Consider the following 24,535-nt stretch of genomic DNA (forward strand, 5'->3'; position numbering starts at 1 on the left):
CGATACGAATTTCAGTCTCAGCGAGATGGCCTTGCAAACTCTCTATTGCCTGTTGTAATTATTTCGGTCTCACCAAAATATGCAATCGGTCCCACCGAGAAAGGACGAACTAGCTACATAGCTAGAGGTGTACTACCTACTGTGTAATTTAAAGGCTCTCGCTTTTGAATTGCATGAAGAGGCCGATGGCTCATACAAGTTGAATCGTCGATGCATTTCATTGCGTGATAAAATGTGTGAATCATCATGCATAGAGCTAATTACTCCTGCTATTACTCTAGATTTACTATTCATGTTCCATCATGTAAGCAATGTGCAAGAATTGAGCCCAATTATACTAGATGGAGTTTACATTCAACACCCTTTGTATATATTTTTGTGGAGATGATTAAACATGGTCGGCAGTGGACAATTATCCACCGACAGTAATAGACCGCACCTAAAATTAGAAAAATAGACTTAACTCGTGACCGAAGAACGGCGCACCAACGCGCGTTTCACACTCTAGTATTAATGATACACCATACTAGTGCTACTAGTATTAACCATGCTCTAATTTTTTTTATTGCGATGAAGACCGAAGAGCGAGCATAGGGAAGCTCAGCAGCATTTTGACATTTGGAGGCATTTCGGTTCAAAAACGGTAGTACTCCGTACTCGACTTACAGCAAACGCTCAACCGGCCGGCGAGGCGAAATCGCAACGCGCACCAGCTCACCCAACAACCGGTCGAGGCCATGGCGGCGGCGCAGAAGCCGGCGAAGCGGCTCGGTGGCATGGCGGAGGCGCTCGCCATCGCCGGGGACCTCGGCTTCCCGGCCCCTCCCGCGCAGGTTACCCCCACCCCTTGGCTGCGTCTCCTGTCAATTCGTCTCTTCCGCCGCCATTTCGCGAGATCCGAATCTCCCGGTCGAATTCTTGTTCCTTTCAGGTAATTTGTAGGGTTCTGTTCCTGGTAAATCGTGCCCGGGGATTGTGAAATGCAGGTTTGGAACAGAGTGCCGCACCTGAATTAGACCCTATCACTGCAATTTCTGCATGGTTTGAACAGGCTAAGCGGGTAGGTTCAGGGGAGTCCAGTACGCTTTGCTAGCCCTGAGAGGAACATCTATGGGGAATTATCCCCTCTTAAGTTTGGTGACTATAACCTGTAGGGTTCCTTATCTAATGAAACCTATCTTGGAGTTAGTTTTAATCCATCTAAAACTGTTAGCTGTAAGATTGCTATATATCCCTCTGTTTTGTTGCGCTTTCTAGCTCCATGAAATTTACAGTGCTCCGTATCACTAAAAGTGATGGTGATGAAATGACCATTCTTTTTATTTCGCAGGATATGGTCATGTATGCTTCTTAAGTCTTTACACTTTTTTTGTCACTTACCATTGCAGGAAGATCAGAACACCGACAAAAGTGATGACCTGGTGAGGGTATTAAGGGAGCTGACGGTCGTGCAGCGGAACATTGCCAATTTGCAAGTCGAGCTACAAGGCAGAAAGGTAATGGGTTGACGACCAGTTGCTGCTGTTTGTATGTTTACAACAATTCTGTGCGATGCCAATGCTTGTTGGTTAACTTTTCAGATCCCTTACTACACGATATTACTTGGGCTTTTGATCAACGCTTTTAGATTTCATCAATTTCTTTCGCTGTAGTGAATATCCTTTTCATTCTGTTACAATGGTGGCGAAAGTATATTAATAACATGGATCAGTTTTTTCTTCTTAAGTGAAAATAATAATTTTATATCTGTCTATGAATCTGATTGCTGCTCACACTTGCTGTACCTAGGCTTTGATGTTTGAAAAATGAATTGCAACGCCCAGGTCTCCGCTCTAAATGTGCAAGGTTAAAGCTTTTAACTGGTGACGTATAAAACTTTAAACTGTTTACGCCCTATTAAATGTTATTACAAGCAAAATAGCAAGCGCCCAATTTGTATTTCACCTGTAAACTTCGTTATATATCGTCTCCAAATGATGGTGTATTCAGTTTTCTGGGCTTTTGATTTGTGTCAGTTATCTTCGTTGATCATACTGATGAACTTTTGATTATCGCAGGATGATAAAAACATTGCTCATTTGACTCATGTTAGTGAAATGGAAAAGAAGTGTGAATCGTTGGCCAGAATTACTGCTATTTTGAAAGATGTTATTCAAAACAAGGTACTGGAAGTCAGAAATCACTAGTTTTATTTTACTTGATTCCTTTCTTTCTTGGGACTACCTGTTACTCAGGTTATTGTATGAACAAAGTTCTGCCTGTGCTGTTGACTGCTCCATATACCATATAAATTGACCAATTACAAGATCTGGATATCAAAATAACAACCCTTTTCTGTCAGGACCGCATTATTGCCCGTCTGCAGCAACCTTATTCGCTTGATTGCATTCCTGTTGAAGCTGAATACCAGGTCGGGTTCTTGATCCTTTTGATTTCAGTTTTTTATAGAAAATATATCATTAACTCATTCATGCAAACTAAAAATGGTGTATCTAGTAGAAACCCACAACCAGTTTTCCGATTCTTGGCCTTCTTTACAATGTATTGATTTATGGAGGAGAATCTTAGCTGCATCTGCTTGGGTGATTTCTGTACAAAGGAATGTGTGGTTTCTTGGGCGAACGTGTTGTAATATTTGCTACTCACTGTACTTGCTTCTCCTCAGAAACAATTCTCGGAGCTGCTTCTGAAAGCGGCAAGTGACTATGGGGCATTGACAGCATCAGTTGGAGATTTCCAGTGGAGTCAAAACTTCAGAGAGTCGCCTGCTGTATGGGGTGTAAGTTAAAAATACTCCTTCTGGTAATTAAATTAGTAGCCATAGTGAATTTATCCTCCGCAAAACACCTTCCACTACAGACGCAAATATTAATGCTACCATTGTCAAATCCAGAGATGACAAATGATTTATCATGTTAGTGTAGAATGACTTTGCGCGTTCTGATTGCATTGTCTTATGGCAACTATTTCTTGTCTACGCATTATACCATGCAACATAGGCTTAATCGCTATCTTTTATCTCCGTGAAGGAAATGCTACGACCGATACCTGCTGCGCTTGCATCCTGCACCCGGTTCTTCGAGGCCATGTCTGCGATGAGGGAATCCTTTTCTACTCTTCAAACACTACGTGTTGGTCCTTCTCTGTCAATGACCCCAGGTGGCTCCAGTGATGATTCAAAGTTCTTGACGCCACCTCAGTGGAGAGAGGGCTCGATGCTCAATAGCTGGAACCAAGTGGACGACGTAAACCCTGAAAGTGATGGACTCGACAGTGTCAACCAGAGGAGGCTATCATGGCCATCCTCTTGGACGACGTAAACCCTGAAAGCTTTTTCGGTCATCTAGAGGCTGGACCTCTATGGCTAGTAAAGAGTCCAGATCATCAGCAGTAACTAAATATGTGGGTTGCTTTGCACCTACATCAGGCAATGGCAAATTTTAATTCCCTCATGGTACGCCAAATAAAATGACATAAAAATAAAATAAAAGTCTTCTAGCAGCATGTAGAAAATACCTTCTATGTAGTTTACCGATCCATCTTCCAAATGGCGTACCCACTGTGTGCACATTTTTTTTGCAAACATTTAAGTTGTAGTGGACTAGGAAGAAATTAAAATGACAGGAGTTTGATAGAACATCAGAACGTGTTGAATCATAACTACAAATCGCACCTCAAAATAACAACTTGTGGTCCCATTGCTGGAATACCCACTTGCTTGAAGTTCACTTCCAGGAAAAGCTTCACCTGTGATTCTTAGCCCATCTATGGCTGGTAGTGGGTCATCCTCTGCAGCTGCATATTCATGAAAAATGGTGTTTACCATCAGAACTGAAGAAATAAGAAGGAAATTGCATAAATCAAAATATCTAACACCTTCAAAGAAAGAAGAACTAGGCTCCTCAAGGACAGTAGGAAGATAAGGGTAAGACAGGTTCCCACCCTCAAGGCCAGATACCAAATTAGGTGGGCCTTGAGGACTCCACTCCGCAGGAGGTTCCCGTGAAGTTTGGGTTTCCGCTCCTTCTAGATTTTTTGTTACATCACCCCCAACAGGGGCCTTGAATGATGGGTTTTGATCCTTGGATTCAAAGTTAAATCCGGGATCGTCCAGCACGAGAATCACGCTCAGTTTCTTTTGCTACACCATACTTGGTAAATTGGTTGCTGCATAAACAAGAGAAGACAGACCCAATAAGACAACCAAGTTTGTCTATCCGTATAATCGAAATTGTTCACTAACAAAATCATTTTGCTAAAAGTTCCCTGCACAAGTTAAACTGTACAAAAAAACACCATAAATTGAAAAGAATGGCATGCCTTACGTTGGTGCATTGCAGCCATGGCTAAACTGGTGTTTCAAGGATATAAAGTTCTCCATTATTTGCAAATAGATGAGCTTAAGCAATAATGCAGATACTCTGCTTTCACTTCTTCAGTTGTCAATGCTTGAGAGGACCATATGTAATTTCAGGTAAACATGATAATTTTTAAAGAAAAATAGGAGCATCACTCCCTGTTTCATTGCATCAAAGTAGAGAAATACTTTTTGATAGTACTAAATCTTTTTACGAGTGCTGCCAAGCCCTAGCGATCCATCAATGTTGTGAGAAGGCGAATGTTCTATGCAAAGGCTAGCGTTTAAGAAGGATGTTGTGAAATGTAAACCTTGATAAAATATACTCAAGGAAATTATTTGCCTGAGCATTCAACAACCAATTTGCTTAATACTGTTATTCATCGTGAGTTGTTCAAGAGGCACACTTTCTTCTCAGTATGATTTCTACCGTATCTTCAGGTCCACTTACAAGAAAGTGTGTGTGGTAAGATGAGCCATTGAGGAAGCAAAGATAGTGGATGGAAGGTATACGTGTGACACAATTGATGTGAACCACTCAAATATGTATGTCCCCGTTGCAACACACAATTAGCTAGTACTACAATAATAACCTTCTTGGAGGAGAGGTCCTTCCAACATTGTCGTGCTCAGTGTCTGTCAGAGCAGCCTTGGTTGGGAGGATCTGACGGTTCTCATTTGCCAATAAACCCCTATCCCGTCTAGCTCGAACGGGATAAGAAATTGGACGCTGTACATGAGGATATGCTTGCTGGGGCACAATGTCAAGGTCGGTTTGGCTCTGGAAATGTAGGAAGTTAGGAGTAAGCAGAGAATAAAGGACAAAATAGGATAGCGTCGTACAGAAGCAACCAATGCATTTCCAGGAGGATGAGAAGGTGTCTGTGCCGTAATATTTGAAGATTCAGCACGCCGAGCAATCTGGTACTGTAATTCCTTCTGTTTCTCCTGCATCATCCAAGTTGCACAAAAGGCAAATTCAAAGTTCAGTGAGAAAGTACCAGCACTAAGCTGTGAAGCATAACAAGGGCTACTTTATCAGGAACGAACTCCAACCTAAGCTCAATGTGACTCACCTCAGTAATAGCGAGTTTCTCTTGCAAATGCGTAAACAAAACCTACAAAAAAATGTAGTCTCAATATAGAATTGTACAATATAGGCTCAGCTTCAACGAAGCAAGGAATAAAAGGAGCTATAGAAATTGTTTTCGTAAGTTAAGCTACTTATGTTTCTTTCCAATGATGTTCTAATAAAATGACACAATGACCAAAAATACATAAATATTATTGTACGACAATAAACAAAGGAAAACATAAAGGAAAAGCGGTCTGGTTGAAGCAGCTCTAAACCAAGTCATAAACCTCCATACTAAAATCATAGGTGTTTGTGGTCTGCTAAATCACTTATATGTGATATCCAAAAAGCCCCATCACATCACATAGAATCCCCTTCGAGAAGGTAGTTTATCTCCTTAGTAAACCTCAAATATCACAAGAGACTTCCTAGTCCACATTGTAAAAGTTTATTTGGTAAAAACTTGTAGCTTAGTCCAAACAAGCATGAAAAGTTGTACATATGGAATCGGCTGCCAACCTTACCCTTCCCTGTTCCTTCTCCAAAGTGTTGTGGTTCAAGGGAAATGTCTAGCAGCCGAGAATCTCGGATGCTGTCTCTAATTCTCAGTGCCCAAAATGGCGGAGCAGAGTGTGCCTTGGGAAGAAGGATGACAAAAATAAACGAGATCTCTGCTGCTGCTTGTAAAGCTTGGCAGTTTTCAAAAGAAAGATACAGATGAGTCTTTGAGGGGGAAAATGCAATGGGCAACAATGATTCTGAGCTTGCCTGTGATGATTTCAGCCTCATTTTGGAGGCAGGCAGGAGTGCTTCGTTAAGGAGTATTAGTGGTATTAATATTGGTCTAGGTCTCCATATGTAGTCATATTAGTCTAGATTTCCTTGCTTGTACTCCAAGTCTCTTGTAATATATATTTGCTCCTTGGGCTATGCAATACAGATAAGTTGCTCCTCTAATGTGAAATCAGAGCCAAGATGCCTCAAGTTCAAGACCCGGCCAACGCAGTACTAAATAAAATATTTGCACCCTACGTCGACCCCATGTTCTAAGTCCTAGAGCAGCATAAACGTTTTTTTTGTGTTGGGGGGGGGGGGGTGGTAATTGAAATAATTGTCTGCCTCTCTTCAGTATGGACTTTTGAATGGATTGGCTAGAGCATGAATTCAATATTTCAACGCAACCCCTCACGTCTACGCTGCTCCAGGCCTTAGACGTGGGATCAATGTAGGCTGCAACTTTTTTTATTTAATGGTGTAGACCGGGTCTTGAACTTGAGACCTCTTGGCTCTGATATACCATATTAAATTCATGTTCCAAAGAGTTCATTCAAGAGTCCAAACTAAAGGAGAGAGGCGGCAATGTATTTCAACATGCTTCATGTACAGCCAAATTGCTCTTTTGCATATTCGGACTTTTCCTATTCTTCTGTGTTTTGTTTGTTTGGCCTTGCCTCGTATTTGTTTTTCACTTACTGAAAAAGCAGAACACATGCTACCTACCGTAACAAAAAGGCTGTACATACCTTCAGATTGCTAACAATTGATTGAGCATCCGGAATAGAAGGCTGCAGGTTATGTGCTGACAGAAGAGGCGTCAAAGAAAGTACAAAATTTGATCTGCTTCGACGTGCTGCCTATGTAGTACCAAAGGTTAAATTCAGTGTTACATCATGAAACTAGATAAAAAAACAGCGCAAGAAGATAAGGAAACACATTGAACCATATACAATAAGCTTCTAGAAGAAATAACAAAGGTCCTGTTTGTTTGGCTTATGCTTCTGCTTTTGCAGCCTTTTCACTTTGGCTTAAAAGCCAAAAAAGCTCCTATAGGGGCTTTTGGCTTATGAATCAATATTGTTATATGATGGTATTAAAGCACCCTATTTCTTTTGAATTGGCAACTTCTCCTATCTCCGGTGGAGCAGAAAGGAAATTCACTCTCGTAAATATTTCAGTTCACATAAGAACTAGAGTTCTATTCCAAACAAAATTCACTCAAATAGCTCCAAGTGTACAAAGGTTAAATCAATCACATCAGTTCACCATCGAAAATGTTAGTTAGCTATCTGAATTTTAACAGAAAGTATAACAATGAAGAAAGTTACCTGTAGTGAGTATGCCAGATGGAGATTTTCCTCAATAATGTCTTGTCTGTAAGACAAAGCTTTTGATGCGGCATCAAGGGAATCTTGTTGGTGCTGATCAAATTCCTGAAAAAAGTGTGTTATAGAATAGTCTGGTGTACACCGAGATAGTAATTTAACCTGATAGGATAAAGATACTTGCCCTTCGCATATATGCAATACGTTTTTCCAAAACAAGCTTCTCATTAAGTATGTGGGATTCCTATCAAGAAACGTAGGATATCAGATCATATACCAAAAACAGAGGAAGTGAAAGGAAAAAAAGGTAACGATTATTTGAATGCATAACCACCTTCACTGAATAGTCAACAAGATGCATTCTTAAACGAGCAATTTGTTCTTCATGTTCTTTAACCTTAGCAAGAATATCCTGTGGAAGGAACTATCTTCATCAGGACATTAGATCACATATGTGCCAGATAGGCCAAACCAAATTTTATATACCTGCTTCAAGATGATGTTTGAGCTCATCTCCATGCCTTCTCCAGCTAAGTTGAGCCCAGAAGCATGCTCTTCTTCGTGGTGCTTGAAAGGAAAGGATCATTTTTTTATGACAGTTCTTCAGGAAAAAGATTCACACGATGATGGGAAATTTTAAGTGGCGTTAAGCCATAGAGATACCTTGCTGATGAGGGAGAACGCGATGAGGGAGAAGAGACCTGAGATTGCACACCAGTCTCAGCAGCAATTTGCTCCCCAGGCTGGCTGCTATCCAGGCACTCTTGTTCCATGGAGTCCAGCAACATCTGCTCTTCACGTTCAATGCTTTGCAAATTTGATGATGAAGGAGTGGTACTGAACAATTTTGCGTCCTCTGTCTTATTCCCAACCGAAGCACTTGAATGAGAGCTTTGCTGTTGGTTTTTCCTTTGTACATAATTTAGCGGGGTCTGTAGTTTTTGCTGCTCTTTCTTGTTTTCAGTTCGGTCAGTGCCACCCTTGGTGGTTGTGTAGCTTTGCCCCATTTTGGTGGCCTTTCTTCTAATGCAAAAGAAGTGTGTTCTGACGCGCTTTTGAGGGGAAAAAGCGCTTGAACAAGAGGTTCTGTAGGCCTTGATATCGTGGTCCAGATCCAGCCCAGCGGAAGAAGTTTTACTGATGATAGCAAATTTATTTATTGTTAGAGCAGTATGAGAGAAGAGAAACTTGATTCCCTTTGATCCATATTAATTGTTGCTGATTTAGTACTACTAAATCAGCGACAACTAATATGAATCGGAGGGAGTAATATATTGTGTTAAGCTATGATTTGGCGCGACTTTATTTGCAATTGATTACAGTGCAGGAAAATGGCCAATAAATACTTGCTATAGCACTCAGATTTTCGGATGCTAATCTCTTTGTTTGAAAGATAATGGTAACACCGGAGGAGCAGAAATGAATGAAAAGGGCCAGGTTGCGAAGAATTGCTGCTAGAGTCAGGAAGATTCATACCCTCTCTTAGCATGTTTGATCGCATCTTCGGCTTTCTCTAGACCCCCATGCGTTTCATCTGATGAACCTCTTCCTCGCCTCAAATACTGTTTCTCTGAAGGACAGAATACTTTCTCAACTGGATCCACCCATTGTATGCTAGATCTAGAGGACATTGGATGCTTGCTAATGGCTTCCTTGAATGCTGATTCAGCAGCCCCTCTGTCAGATTCAGTAACTACCCCAATTTGTCCAGTGACATCCTGGAGGTTTAAAAGGTGCTCGATTCCGGGAAGCATATTACTGTACTTCTCCCTGATATCAGTATTGAAAGCTAGCTTGATCCTCCGAAGATTGGGCATTGCTCCTGCCATGAAAGCCAGACAAAGTACGCCACACCTAAACTCGAAATACTTGAGAACTGGGAGTGCCCCTTCGTTGAAGATGATTCCTCCCTCAGGGGCTGTCTGGACCCACAATGAGAGGACTGCGAGGGAGGGTAATCCTGTGAGGATATCAATATCATTCGTCAGCAGTTCTTTAACAGCAACTTTCACAATGCAGATTTTGCGGAGTTGTCCAATCCACTTGGGAAGTCTGGAAAAGATGCATATGGGCGGCAACAGCTCAAGCCTCTCAAGGAAGACTGGAGCAGAGGACATGCTGCTCGAGCCATCAACGAGAACAACCATGCCTGCAGTACCAGGAGCCAGAGTGACAGATTTGAGGTTACAGAGTTTCCCAAGTGAAGAGGCCAGAGCTATCAGATTTCTCTTCAAATGTTCACTAGATGGTAATCTAGAATATGTGAAATGTAGATCCCGCAGGTTTGTCAGCTCGCCACGGCTCCATAAATTGTCTTCAGAGTTATTACCAAGGTCAAAATACTTTAGTGTACGTAGAGATCTTATATGGCCAATCCCGTCAGGTAGATTTGTTCCACCTCGAAGACAGAGATGCAACAAGCTCGGAAGGCGAACAATGTCTGGTGGAATGGCGCATACTCTTGAATTTATTTCCAGTGTTTCCAAATGTTTCATAGCTTCAATCTGATCTGGTAACTTCACAATGGCACTACATGTGACATGCAAATATCTCAGTCGAAACAGTTCACTAATTCTTGTAAGGTCCAAACTCATATTTCCAAGATCGACCCAAAGACGAAGGTTTAGAACTCGAAAAAACTTAAACACCATCAATGAAGGCATGCAGTTAAACAGTCCAAAAAAGAAGAGTGATCGAACTTGTGATAATCTGGTACTAGCTGGTGTAGTTGCATATGTTGCACTGCCAAAGTGGAGCGACAATCGGCGAACTTTATCAGGAAGTAGCATTGCTGTTTGAGAATAATCCACTACAGTGATGAAGTTCTCTTCAATAGACTTGTATGTAATAAAATCAAGAACCATATGATGGACTGAATAAGACAATAGATCATAACTGTAGTTGATATCCATAACTTGGATCAGGCCCATACTGACAAGCTCATCAAAATAGCTTATTGCAACTTCCTCCATGTCTTTCCCTAACTGTGCACACATGAAATCCTCAGCTAGCCATTGCTTCACCAAATCATCCTTCAAGAATATGTAGCCCTCTGGACATGTACTAAGATAAAGCAGACATGTCTTCAAATAATGTGGAAGACTATCAAACCTAATGTTCAATAATTGTTCCATAAACCTTTCCATGGTAGGATGTGCCTGCAGCCGCATATTTGAACCAAGAGAACTCTGCACAAAGCCCAGTTGATCTAGTTTCTCAGGTCGGCTTGCTAAAAGGCTGGCTACCATGATAATTGCTAGCGGCAAACCACCACATTTTCTCAAAATATGAGGTAAAACGTGATCGAAATGTTGAGGACTTTGATTTTCTGAGAGAATTCTTTGGAGCAATATTTTTTGTGAGTCATTGTCGCTTAGAAATTCCATCTGAAAAATATGGACAGGGTGAAAACTGCAGCATGCCTGAGCTACTTCCATAATTTCTGTCGTAGCTACTATTCTACTGCATGAACTACCCTCTGGAAAAGCACGACTAAGAACATCCCACACTGATGTAGCCCACAAGTCATCAATTACAATGAAGTACCTGGCAAATAATTTATGCATAATAAAAATGATTTGTCAGCCAAAATGAAAATACAACATAAAACGGAATTTAAGTTTATTAGATCATTAGTTTCTTTGGGATACAAAGGAATTCAGGGAGTTACAGTAGAGAATGCACAACCACCGCGATTTCAATATGGTGACAGCAAACTTGCTTGATAGAACGACTTTTCATGAACCACAATTTTGATGGCACCCATTAAGAAGTATATTAACCCAAGGTACGATTGCCCATGAATAGCTCTAGGAGGACAAGTTAAGCTGAAGTCCAAACAAACAGGGCTCAACTTGGAAAGAAAGCAAAGCTATGAACCAGGTATTCGCTTGTTTTGCTTCTGACGTAACAAGGGAAGCAGAGCTTAGCTATGAAGAAGTCGGGTGTGTGCTCATTGTGTTATGCATCTTCCATTTTGAGCCAATAAAATTCACCCTTTGCCGAAAAGAAACGCTTATTTCTAAGCCCTTGCAGCAGCTGTAAGCCTAAAGCCTCTCTCAAATTACCAAAGTGGGTGTAGTGAATTGAAATAGTCAAAATCAATTTTTCTCTATGGATTTACATTCTGAAGAAGTAATTCCACGAACGTCGCGGCACTAAAAGTGCAATTTAATTGGACGATGTTTCTCATACTGTAAATTCCTGAATAGATGAAGTGAATCTGCCAATAAATGAAGCAGATATATGGACTCTGACCTCTTATCTTGTAGATGTTCTTTGAGATCACGGATGAGGTGGTGCATGTCGGCAGGGTCTGGCAGTTGGTGCGGACGAACTTGTGAGAGTATACTGCTGATGATGCCCCTCATATTGGGCTTTTGTGCTGTCCGCACAAAGGCGACACACTCGAACTGTCCCTGGAGCTTACCCAACAATTTCAGGGCAAGCGTGGTTTTACCGATCCCTGCAACACCGACGATTGCTACCACCTTGAGCTGCTCCTCTCCATCAGTCAGAGACCGGTGGAGCTCACCCACAGGGCCTTCCATGCCTACATGATCACCAGGCTCCGCGCACACAGTGCGGCCAGTAGCAGGAGAGTATTCAGGACCGGAGGCACAATCATCGAACTGGTACCTCCAGTACCTCTCGTTCGCCTCCTGCGCTCGGGTCCTGAACTCTAGGACCCTGCTGTTGATCCATGGGAGCCACCTCCGCCTCCTCGGAAGGCGATTGATCTTCAGCCGGGCGACACTGGCATTACGCCGAGCAGGTCGCCTGCGGGTCTCCGCGCCGTTGACGAATCGGTCGGCGCAGTCCTCCACGTCGTAGGACAGCTCGCGCACCTCCTTCATCCAGCACCCCGCCGCTACGGGAGGGTCCTGCGCGTTCGAGTCTTCGAGAGGCTCAGCAGGAGGCTCTGCAGCTCGTGGAGGTCGGCGGCCAGGTGCCCGATCCCATCCATCGCAGCCCCCCGCAGAGCCCAGTGCCCGGTCGCCAGGAGCTCGTCGAGCTTCCGTGGGAGGGAGCCCATGGCGCCCAGCGACGAACTAACTGGGCTCAGCTCCATTCGCGCCCTCTTGCCAAAACCAAAACAAAGAGCGAGCATTACTTCATGGAAACAGATGCAGAGTATTTAGTAAGAGAGGGAATTCTATCCACCCAAGAGGGAATACAGGGTGGGACGGGAGCTACATCAGCGGCGAAAACTCCCGGCGCCGCCGGGCGGTGGCGGTGGCGCTCGAGCGCAACCTCCGCCGGCGCTCACCATCGACGGGGGAACACGGGAGAGCAAACCAGCAAAATGGAGCGAGCCAGGCTATTCGGCCAATCATAATTAGCTCCACCTATGGTGGTCCAGATATTAAAAAAGACTAGCCAATGTCATGTCATCTACAGTCCATTTTATAATCAATATGTACAATAATAGATTAAAAAAATGTACTACTTTTTTATTATTAGTCAATGTATACGTGCAATGCACGTTAATTTGAAAATATATTAAGGCCTCCTTTAATTTGAAGGATTTTTCATAAGAAAAACGCAGGAATTCTCATTTCATAGGATTTGCTACTGTAGCGATGTTTGATTTGCAAGAACAAGTATGGAGGAATACTGTTGCAATCCAGAGAAACACTGTTGGTTTCATGTGATTTCGCATGAAGTAAAACATTGAGTCAGACCTCTTTTTTACACAAAGACCGAGGCAAGAGGGATAAAGTTGCATACCAGCGCATGGTTTCTGTACTAAATAATGCATTCCTTTGATTTCAGTTCCTGCATTTCAAACGTTCCATTTGTTTCATATTCCTATATTTTTCACTGTTTTTCAATCCTCTATTTTACAACTGCAATCCTATAGATTTCCTGTATTCTTTCTATTCCAGTGTTTTTGCAATCCTGTGAATCAAAGAGGCCCTAAGTGCATGCAGATATTAAGTAGGATATTTTTGCGTGTTATTATGTGATTAGCACTATATTTGGCATGAAATTAACTGCACGCTAAACGTGTTGAGCGCTCAACATTAAAGCAATCTAGATCGTTGGATTGACATGATTTGATGGCCGAGATTAATTGGATCTGCCTCTTTGGCCTTTTTTATATTGGTATAGATATAGATGTGGCTCACCTTTCATTCTTACAAAGTGCCTAGGAGCATGTGCTAAAGCTGACTCTTCACGAAGAGCCCGCTTACCTTTTCTCTCCTCTTTTCTTTCCTCCAACTAAACAGAAATATACTAATTTATTCTTTATAACCCACTGACTCAGTTTTATTGTACTTGCTCTAACCATAACAACAAATGAAGAGCATGGTAAATTGAACGTTCCTCATGACAATTTATATTGTCAGAGGATGACAAATTTCTTTAACAAGTACCATAGCAGAGAACGTCAGTCGGCACAATAACATTTCCCTAATTTTGTAATTTTACTATATATAATTGTACTTGGATATTTTGTAATTGTGTAGCTTTACTATGCTATTCTGTAATTTTAATATACAACTATACATAGATATCATTTAGCAACATCCTACTCAAACCACTCTATAGCAAGGCTATGACCAGCTATTTAAAGCTTTGCTCCTACAGCTAATGGAGTAACTTAGCTAATACCATAACACACAAATTTTCTTATTTGAAAAATAGTTAATGATTAGAGAAATGTTTGTGGTAACACAATATGTCATTGTAATATAACGCACTCCAAGATAAAATGAGCCTACATCTGAATAAATGAAATCTTGTGATACCACACATATACTACTATCCATTATGAAGGTAATAAGATAGACTAATATATAGCAGCCAATAAAGCGAGATGATAGTGACAAATAACTAGCAAAGTGAGATGCTAACTTAGACTAATTGACAAATATATAGCAGCCAATAAAGCGAGATGCTAGTGACAATAACTAGCAAAGTGAGATGCTAACGTAGACTAATTGACAATTATATAGCAGCCAATGAAGCGGGATGCTAATGACAAATAACTAGCAAACATACACATACGGTCTAACGTAAGATGCTAAACGTAAACCAACTGACAAATATAGATTTATTATTTAAGGAGGGATGTGAGGTTTGGCATATAGTGACATGCAACTGTACGTACCTTGGGGTGCGAGATGCGAACTTTCTACATTTCAACATCACAAAGACGGTATCACAACTCAGGGGTCTCTCAGCACGCCAGTTCCCGACCTGGTGGGTTGGGTTATGGACCTCTAGGTCGGTTTCGTCCTATGCCACGTTGGTCGGTCCATGGTGCGTTATACGAAGACTCCGGAAGACTTGATGTACAAGCCGAAGATACCGGAGTCGTGGAGAACTCTACCTTCACCGACGTAGCCGACTAGGATTTTTAACCCTAGGACCCCCAATATGCTATATAAGCAGGGGGTTGTTGGGGAACATAGCATGCAATTTTAAAAAAGATTCCTACGATCACGCAAGATCTATCTAGGAGATGCATAGCAACGAAACGGGGAGAGTGTGTCCACGTACCCTCGTAGACCTAAAGTGGAAGCATTAGGTTAACGCGGTTGATGTAGTCGAACGTCTTCACGATCCAATCGATCCAAGTACCGAACGTACGGCACCTCCGTGTTCAGCACACGTTCAGCTCGATGATGTCCCTCGAGCTCTTGATCCAGTAGAGGGTCGAGGGAGAGTTCCGACAGCACGACGGCGTGGTGACGGTGATGGTGATGTGATCCGCGCAGGGCTTCGCCTAAGCACTACGACAATATGACCGGAGGAGTAAACTGTGGAGGGGGGCACCGCACACGGCTAAGAGAAATCTTGGTGTGCCTTTGGGGTGCCCCCCGCCCCCCGTATATAAAGGGGGAGGAGGAGGTGGCCGGCCCAAGGGGGGCGCGCCAAGGGGGAGTCCTACTTGGACTCCTAGTCCAAGTAGGATTCGGCCCCCTCCTTCCAATCAACGGAAAGGGGGAAGGGGAAAGGAGGGAGAGGGAGAAGGAAAGGGCCCCCCCCCACCCCTTGTCCAATTTGGATTGGGCTTGGGGGGCGCCACCTCCTGTGGCAGCCTCCCTCTCTCCATTATGGCCCAATAGGCCCATTAACTTTCCCGCGGGGGGGGGGGGGTCCGGTAGCCTCCCAGTACTCCGAAAAATCCCCGAACCTTATCGGGCGTCCGTATATAACCTTCCAATATATCAATCTTTACCTCTCGACCATTTCGAGACTCCTCGTCATGTCCGTGATCTCATCTGGGACTCCGAACAAACTTCGGTCACCAAAACACATAACTCATAATACAAATCATCATCGAACGTTAAGCGTGCGGACCCTACGGGTTCGAGAACTATGTTGACATGACCGAGACACATCTCTGGTCAACAACCAATAGCGGAACCTGGATGCTCATATTGGCTCCTACATATTCTACAAAGATCTTTATCGGTCAAACCGCATAACAACATACATTCCCTTTGTTATCGGTATGTTACTTGCCCGAGATTTGATCGTCGGTATCATCATACCTAGTTCAATCTCGTTACCAGCAAGTCTCTTTACTCGTTCCATAATGCATCATCCCACAACTAACTCATTAGTCACATTGCTTGCAAGGCTTATAGTGATGTGCATTACCGAGAGGGCCCAGAGATACCTCTCCGATACTCGGAGTGACAAACCTAATCTCGATCTATGCCAACTCAACAAACACCATCGGAGACACCTGTAGAGAATCTTTATAATCACCCAGTTACATTGTGACGTTTGATAGCACACAAAGTGTTCCTCCGATATTCGGGAGCTGCATAATCTCATAGTCAGAGGAATATGTACAAGTCATGAAGAAAGCAATAGCAATAAAACTAAATGATCATAATGCTAAGCTAACGGATGGGTCTTGTCCATCACATCATTCTCTAATGATGTGATCCTGTTGATCAAATGACAACACATCTATGGTCAGGAAACTTAACCATCTTTGATTAACGAGCTAGTCAAGTAGAGGCATACTAGGGACACTCTGTATGTTTATGTATTCACACATGTACTAAGTTTCCGGTTAATATAATTCTAGCATGAATGATAAACATTTATCATGATATAAGGAAATATAAATAACAACTTTATTATTGCCTCTAGGGCATATTTCCTTCAGTCTCTGATACGTCTCCAACGTATCTATAATTTTTGATTGCTCCATACTATATTATCTACTGTTTTGGACTATATTGGGCTTTATTTTCCAATTTTATATTATTTTTGGGACTAACCTATTAACTGGAGGCCCAGCCCAGAATTGCTGTTTTTTGCCTATTTCAGTGTTTCGAAGAAACAGAATATCAAACAGAGTCCAAACAGAAAAATCATTTTAGGAACGTGATTTTCTTCTCGGATAAGACCCAGGAGACTTGGAACCTACTCCAAGAAGTACCGGAGGTGGTCACGAGGGTAGGGCCCCCCCCCTACAGGGCGCGCCCCCTGCCTCGTGGGCCCCTCGGTGCTCCACCGACGTACTCCTTCCTCCTATATATACCCACGTACCCCCATACGATCAGAAGAGGAGCCAAAAACCTAATTCCACCACCGCAACTTTCTGTATCCACGAGATCCCATCTTGGGGCCTGTTCCGGAGCTCCGCCGGAGAGGGCCGTCATCACGGAGGGCTTCTACATCATCATAGCCCCTCCGATGAAGTGTGAGTAGTTTACCTCTGACCTTCGGGTCCATAGTTAGTAGCTAGATGGCTTCTTCTCTCTTTTTGGATCTCAATACAATGTTCTCCCCCTCTCTTGTGGAGATCTATTCGATGTAATCTTCTTCTTTTGCGGTGTGTTTGTTGAGACCGATGAATTGTGGGTTTATGATCAAGTCTATCTATGAACAATATTTGAATCTTCTCTGAATTCTTTTATGTATGATTGGTTATCTTTGCAAGTCTCTTCGAATTATCCGTTTGGTTTGGCCAACTAGATTGGTAGTTCTTGCCATGGGAGAAGTGCTTAGCTTTGGGTTCGATCTTGCGGTGTTCTTTCCCAGTGACAGAAGGGGCAGCAAGACACGTATTGTATCGTTGCCATCGAGGATAACAAGATGGGGTTTATTTCATATTGCATGAATTTATCTCTCTACATCATGTCATCTTGCTTAAAGCGTTACTCTGTTTTTAACTTAATACTCTAGATGCATGCTGGATAGCGGTCGATGAGTGGAGTAATAGTAGTAGATGCAGAATCGTTTCGATCTACTTGTCACGGACGTGATGCCTATATACATGATCATGCCTAGATATTCTCATAACTATGCTCAATTCTGTCAATTGCTCAACAGTAATTTGTTCACCCACCGTAGAAAACTTATGCTCTCGAGAGAAGCCACTAGTGAAACCTATGGCCCCCGGGTCTATTCTCATCATATCAATCTCCATCACTTTAATCTTGTTTTGTTTTTACTTTGCCTTTTACTTTTCACTTTGCATCTTTATATCAAAAATACCAAAAATATTATCTATCGGATCTCACTTCCGTAAGTGACCGTGAAGGGATTGACAACCCCTAATCGCGTTGGTTGCGTTGAGCTCTTTGTGTTGTGTAGGTACGAGGGACTTGCGCGTGACCTCCTACTGGATTGATACCTTGGTTCTCAAAAACTGAGGGAAATACTTACGCTACTCTGCTGCATCATCCCTTCCTCTTCGGGGAAAACCAACGCAAGCTCAAGACGTAGCAAGAAGGATTTCTGGCGCCGTTGCCGGGGAGTCTACGCAAAAAGTCAACATACCAAGTACCCATCACAATCCCTATCTCCCGCATTACATTATTTGCCATTTGCCTCTCGTTTTCCTCTCCCCCCAATTCACCCTTGCCATTTTATTCGCCCTCTCTCTCCCTATCCTCCCTCTCTATTTGCCTCTTTTTGCCCATTTGCTTTTGTTTGCTCGTGTGTTGGATTGCTTGTTTGTCGCGATGGCTCAAGATACTACCAAATTGTGTGACTTCACCAATACCAACAATAATGATTTTCTTAGCACTCCGATTGCTCCTCTTGCCAATACTGAATCTTGTGAAATCAATACTGCTTTGTTGAATCTTGTTATGAAAGATCAATTCGCCAGCCTTCCTAGTGAAGATGCCGCTACTCATCTGAATAGCTTCGTTGATTTATGTGATATGCAAAAGAAAAAAGATGTCGATAATGATGTCGTTAAATTGAAGCTATTTCCTTTTTCGCTTAGAGATCGTGCTAAAGCTTGGTTTTCGTCTTTGCCTAAAAATAGTATTGATTCTTGGAACAAGTGCAAAGATGCTTTTATCTCTAAGTATTTTCCTCCCGCTAAGATCATCTCTCTTAGAAACGATATTATGAATTTTAAGCAACTTGATCATGAACATGTTGCACAAGCTTGGGAGAGAATGAAATTAATGATACGTAATTGCCCTACTCATGGTTTAAATTTGTGGATGATTATACAAAATTTTATGCCGGATTGAATTTTGCTTCTAGAAATCTTTTAGATTCGGCCGCGGGAGGCACTTTTATGGAAATCACTTTAGGAGATGCTACTAAACTCCTAGATAATATTATGGTTAATTATTCTCAATGGCATACTGAAAGATCTTCTAATAAAAAAGTGCATGCGATAGAAGAAATCAATGTTTTGAGTGGAAAGATGGATGAACTTATGAAATTATTTGCTACTAAGAGTGTTTCTTCTGATCCTAATGATATGCCTTTGTCTACCTTGATTGAGAATAACAATGAATCTATGGATGTGAATTTTGTTGGTAGGAATAATTTTGGTAACAACGCTTATAGAGGGAATTTTAATCCTAGGCCTTATCCTAGTAATCCTTCTAATAATTATGGGAATTCCTACAACAACTCTTATGGAAATTATAATAAGATGCCCTCTGATTTTGAATCTAATATTAAAGAATTTATTTCTTCGCAAAAGAATTTTAATGCTATGATTGAAGAAAAATTGCTTAAGATTGATGATTTGGCTAGGAACGTTGATAGAATTGCTCTTGATGTTGATGCTTTGAAACTTAGATCTATTCCACCTAAGCATGATATTAATGAGTCTCTAAAAGCCATGAGAATTTCAATTGATGAGTGTAAAGAAAGAACCGCTAGGATGCGTGCTTCCAAAGATGCCTTTATTAAAGCGTGTTCTTCTAATTCTTATGAAAATCAAGATGAAGATCTAAAAGTTATTGATGTGTCCCCTATCAAATCTTTGTTTTGCAATATGAATCTTGATGAAACTGAATATGATCTTCCTTTACCTAGAAGGCGTTCCAAAAATTCGGAGTATTTAGATCTTTATGATGAAATTGACGAAAGTGGGATTGAAAGAAATAAAAATTTAGATGTTGCTAAACCCACTATATTGGATTTCAAGGAATTTAATTATGAAAGTTGCTCTTTGATTGATTGTATTTCTTTGTTGCAATCCGTGCTAAATTCTCCGCATGCTTATAGTCAAAAGAAAGCCTTCACCGAACATATTGTTGATGCCTTGATGCAATCTTATGAAGAAAAACTTGAGTTGAAAGTCTCTATCCCTAGAAAACTCTATGATGAGTGGGAACCAACTATCAAAATTAAAATTAAAGATCATGAGTTTTATGCTTTGTGTGATTTGGGTGCTAGTGTCTCCACTATCCCCAAAACTTTGTGTGATTTGCTAGATTTCCGCGATCTTGATGATTGCTCTCTAAACTTGCATCTTGCGGATTCCACTATTAAGAAACCTATGGGAAGAATTAATGATGTTCTTATTGTTGCAAATAGGAATTATGTGCCCGTAGATTTCATTGTTCTTGATATAGATTGCAATCCTTCTTGCCCTATTATTCTTGGTAGACCTTTCCTTACAACGGTTGGTGCGATTATTGATATGAAGGAAGGGAATATTAGATTCCAATTTCCATTAAAAAAGGGCATGGAACACTTTCCAAGAAAGAAAATAAAATTGCCATATGAAACCATCATGAGAGCCACTTATGTATTGCCTTCCAAAGATGGCAATACCTAGATCTATCCTCGCTTTTATGCCTAGCTAGGGGCGTTAAACGATAGCGCTTGTTGGGAGGCAACCCATTTTTTTGTGTTTTTCTTCTGTTAGGGAATAAATAACCCATCTACCCTCTGTTTGGATGTGGTTTTGTGTTTTAATTAGTGTTTGTGCCAAGCTAGACCTATTGGATCTTCTTGGATGATAGTTATTTGATCTTGCTGTAATTTCCAGAAACTTTGCGTTCAGTGCCCGAATTACTAAAAATCATCAGAACGTGATAAAATACTAATTCCAATTGCTGCTGATCAATAAACAAATTATCTAGGTCGTCTAATTTTGGTAGATGTTTTGGAGTTCCAGAAGTTTGCGTTAGTGACAGATTACTACAGACTGTTCTGTTTTTGACAGATTCTGTTTTTCGTGTGTTGTTTGCTTATTTTGATGAATCTATGGTTAGTAAAATAGTTTATAATCCATAGAGAAGTTGGAATACAGTAGGTTTAACACCAAAATAAATAAAGAATGAGTTCATTACAGTACCTTGAAGTGGTTTTATGTTTTCTTTCTCTAACGGAGCTCACGAGATTTCTATTGAGTTTTGTGTTGTGAAGTTTTCAAGTTTTGGGTGAGTTCTTTTGATGGATTATGGAACAAGGAGTGGCAAGAGCCTAAGCTTGGGGATGCCCATGGCACCCCCAAGATAATCCAAGGACACCAAAAAGTCAAAGCTTGGGGATGCCCCGGAAGGCATCCCCTCTTTCGTCCACTTCCATCGGTAATTTACTTGGAGCTATATTTTTATTCACCAACATGATATGTGTTTTGCTTGGAGCGTCTTGTATTATTTGTGTCTTTGTTTGTTAGTGTGCCACAATCATCCTTGCTGTACACACCTTTTGAGAGAGCCATACTTGAATTGAAATTTGATAGAATACTCTATGTGCTTCACTTATATCTTTTGAGCTATGTAGTTTTGCTCTAGTGCTTCACTTATATCTTTTGAGCGTTATAATTTTGCTCTATGTGCTTCACTTAGATCTTTTAGAGCACGGTGGTGGTTTGTTTTAAAGAAACTATTGATCTCTCATGCTTCACTTAAATTATTTTGAGAGTCTTAATAGCATGGTAATTTGCTTAATATAAATATGCTTGGTGTTCAAGATATGTGAAATTTTCTTTTGAGTGCGTTGAATACTAAGAGAAGATTGAAGCATGATAATTGTTTTGAGATATGGAGGTGATAATATTAGAGTTATGCTAGTTTAGTAGTTGTGAATTTAAAGAATACTTGTGTTAAAGTTTGTGATTCCCGTAGCATGCACGTATGGTGAACCGTTATGTGATGAAGTCGGAGCATAATTTATTTATTGATTGTCTTCCTTATGAGTGGCGGTCGGGGACGAGCGATGGTCTTTTCCTACCAATCTATCCCCCTAGGAGCATGCGCGTAATACTTTGCTTTGATAACTTCTAGATTTTTGCAATAAGTATATGAGTTCTTTATGACTAATGTTGAGTCCATGGATTATATGCACTTTTTCCCATCCTTCCACCATTGCTAGCCTCTCTAATACCGCGCACCTTTCGCCGGTATCATACACCCACCATATACCTTCCTCAAAACAGCCACCATACCTACCTATCATGGCATTTCCATAGCCATTCCGAGATATATTGCCATGCAACTTTCCACCGTTCCGTTTATTATGACACGCTCCATCATTGTCATATTGCTAGCATGATCGTGTAGTTGACATCGTATTTGTGGCAAAGCCACCATTCATAATTCTTTCATACATGTCACTCTTGATTCATTGCATATCCCGGTACACCGCCGGAGGCATTCATATAGAGTCATATTTGTTCTAAGTATCGAGTTGTAATTGTTGAGTTGTAAGAAAAATAAAAGTGTGATGATCATCATTTTCTAGAGCATTGTCCCAAGTGAGGAAAGGATGATGGAGACTATGATTCCCCCATAAGTCGGGATGAGACTCCGGACAAAAAAAAAGAGGCCATAAAAAAGAGAAAAGGCCCAAATAAAAAAATGAGAGAAAAAGAGAGAAGGGACAATGTTACTATCCTTTTACCACACTTGTGCTTCAAAGTAGCACCATGATCTTCATGATAGAGAGTCTCTCGTTATGTCACTTTCATATACTAGTGGGAATTTTTCATTATAGAACTTGGCTTGTATATTCCAATGATGGGCTTCCTCAAATTGCCCTAGGTCTTCGTGAGCAAGCGAGTTGGATGCACACCCACTTAGTTTCTTTTGATGAGCTTTCATATACTTATAGCTCTAGTGCATCCGTTGCATGGCAATCCCTACTCACTCACATTGATATCTATTGATGGGCATCTCCATAGCCCGTTGATACGCCTAGTTGATGTGAGACTATCTTCCCCTCTTTTTGTCTTCTCCACAACCACCCTTCTATTCCACATAGTGCTATGTCCATGGCTCACGCTCATGTATTGCGTGAAGATTGAAAAAGTTTTGAAAAAGTTAGAGTATGAAACAATTGCTTGGCTTGTCATCGGGGTTGTGCATGATTTAAATACTTTGTGTGGTGAAGATAGAGCATAGCCAGACTATATGATTTTGTAGGGATAACTTTCTTTGGCCATGTTATTTTGAGAAGACATAATTACTTTATTAGTATGCTTGAAGTGTTATTATTCTTTATGTCAATATGAACTTTTGTCTTGAATCTTTCTAATCTGAATATCCATACCACAATTAAGAAATTTTGCATTGAAATTATGCCAAGTAGCACTCCGCATCAAAAATTCTCTTTTTATCATTTACCTACTCAAGGACGAGCAGAAATTAAGCTTGGGGATGCCTGATACGTCTCCAACGTATCTATAATTTTTGATTGCTCCATGCTATATTATCTACTGTTTTGGACTATATTGGGCTTTATTTTCCACTTTTATATTATTTTTGGGACTAACCTATTAACCGGAGGCCTAGCCCAGAATTGCTGTTTTTTGCCTATTTCAGTGTTTCGAAGAAACAAAATATCAAACGGAGTCCAAACAGAAAAATCCTTTTTGGAACGTGATTTTCTTCTCGGATAAGACCCAGGAGACTTGCACCCTAATCCAAGAAGTACCAGAGGCGGTCATGAGGGTAGGGGCGTGCCCCCCTACAGGGCGCGCCCCCTGCCTCGTGGGCCCCTCGGTGCTCCACCGACGTACTCCTTCCTCCTATATATACCCACGTACCCCCAACGATCAGAAGAGGAGCCAAAAACCTAATTCCACCACCGCAACTTTCTGTATCCACGAGATCCCATCTTGGGGCCTGTTCCGGAGCTCCGCTAGAGAGGGCCGTCATCACGGAGGGCTTCTACATCATCATAGCCCCTCCGATGAAGTGTGAGTAGTTTACCTCTGACCTTCGGGTCCATAGTTAGTAGCTAGATGGCTTCTTCTCTCTTTTTGGATCTCAATACAATGTTCTCCCCCTCTCTTGTGGAGATCTATTCGATGTAATCTTCTTCTTTTGCGGTGTGTTTGTTGAGACCGATGAATTGTGGGTTTATGATCAAGTCTATCTATGAACAATATTTGAATCTTCTCTGAATTCTTTTATGTATGATTAGTTATCTTTGCAAGTCTCTTCGAATTATCCGTTTGGTTTGGCCAACTAGATTGGTAGTTCTTGCCATGGGAGAAGTGCTTAGCTTTGGGTTCGATCTTGCGGTGTTCTTTCCCAGTGACAGAAGGGGCAGCAAGACACGTATTGTATCGTTGCCATCGAGGATAACAAGATGGGGTTTATTTCATATTGCATGAATTTATCTCTCTACATCATGTCATCTTGCTTAAAGCGTTACTCTGTTTTTAACTTAATACTCTAGATGCATGCTGGATAGCGGTCGATGAGTGGAGTAATAGTAGTAGATGCAGAATCGTTTCGATCTACTTGTCACGGACGTGATGCCTATATACATGATCATGCCTAGATATTCTCATAACTATGCTCAATT

General features: G+C 41.4%; 1 protein-coding gene and 1 pseudogene across 1 annotated transcript; one reads left to right on the top strand and one right to left on the bottom strand.

Moving 5' to 3' along the window:
- Positions 1-586: 586 nt before the first annotated feature.
- On the top strand, positions 587-3,452 carry LOC123149094 (AUGMIN subunit 2). Its single transcript, XM_044568629.1, has 6 exons — positions 587-833; positions 1,389-1,496; positions 2,058-2,162; positions 2,342-2,410; positions 2,666-2,779; positions 3,030-3,452. The coding sequence occupies exons 1-6, from the start codon at positions 738-740 to the stop codon at positions 3,318-3,320; spliced, it is 783 nt and encodes a 260-aa protein (XP_044424564.1). The 5' UTR covers positions 587-737; the 3' UTR covers positions 3,321-3,452.
- On the bottom strand, positions 2,781-12,608 carry LOC123149095 (disease resistance protein RGA5-like; annotated as a pseudogene).
- Positions 12,609-24,535: the final 11,927 nt, after the last annotated feature.

This window comes from Triticum aestivum, chromosome 7A (genome assembly GCF_018294505.1).
Source record: "Triticum aestivum cultivar Chinese Spring chromosome 7A, IWGSC CS RefSeq v2.1, whole genome shotgun sequence".
NCBI classification, from domain to species: domain Eukaryota; kingdom Viridiplantae; phylum Streptophyta; class Magnoliopsida; order Poales; family Poaceae; genus Triticum; species Triticum aestivum.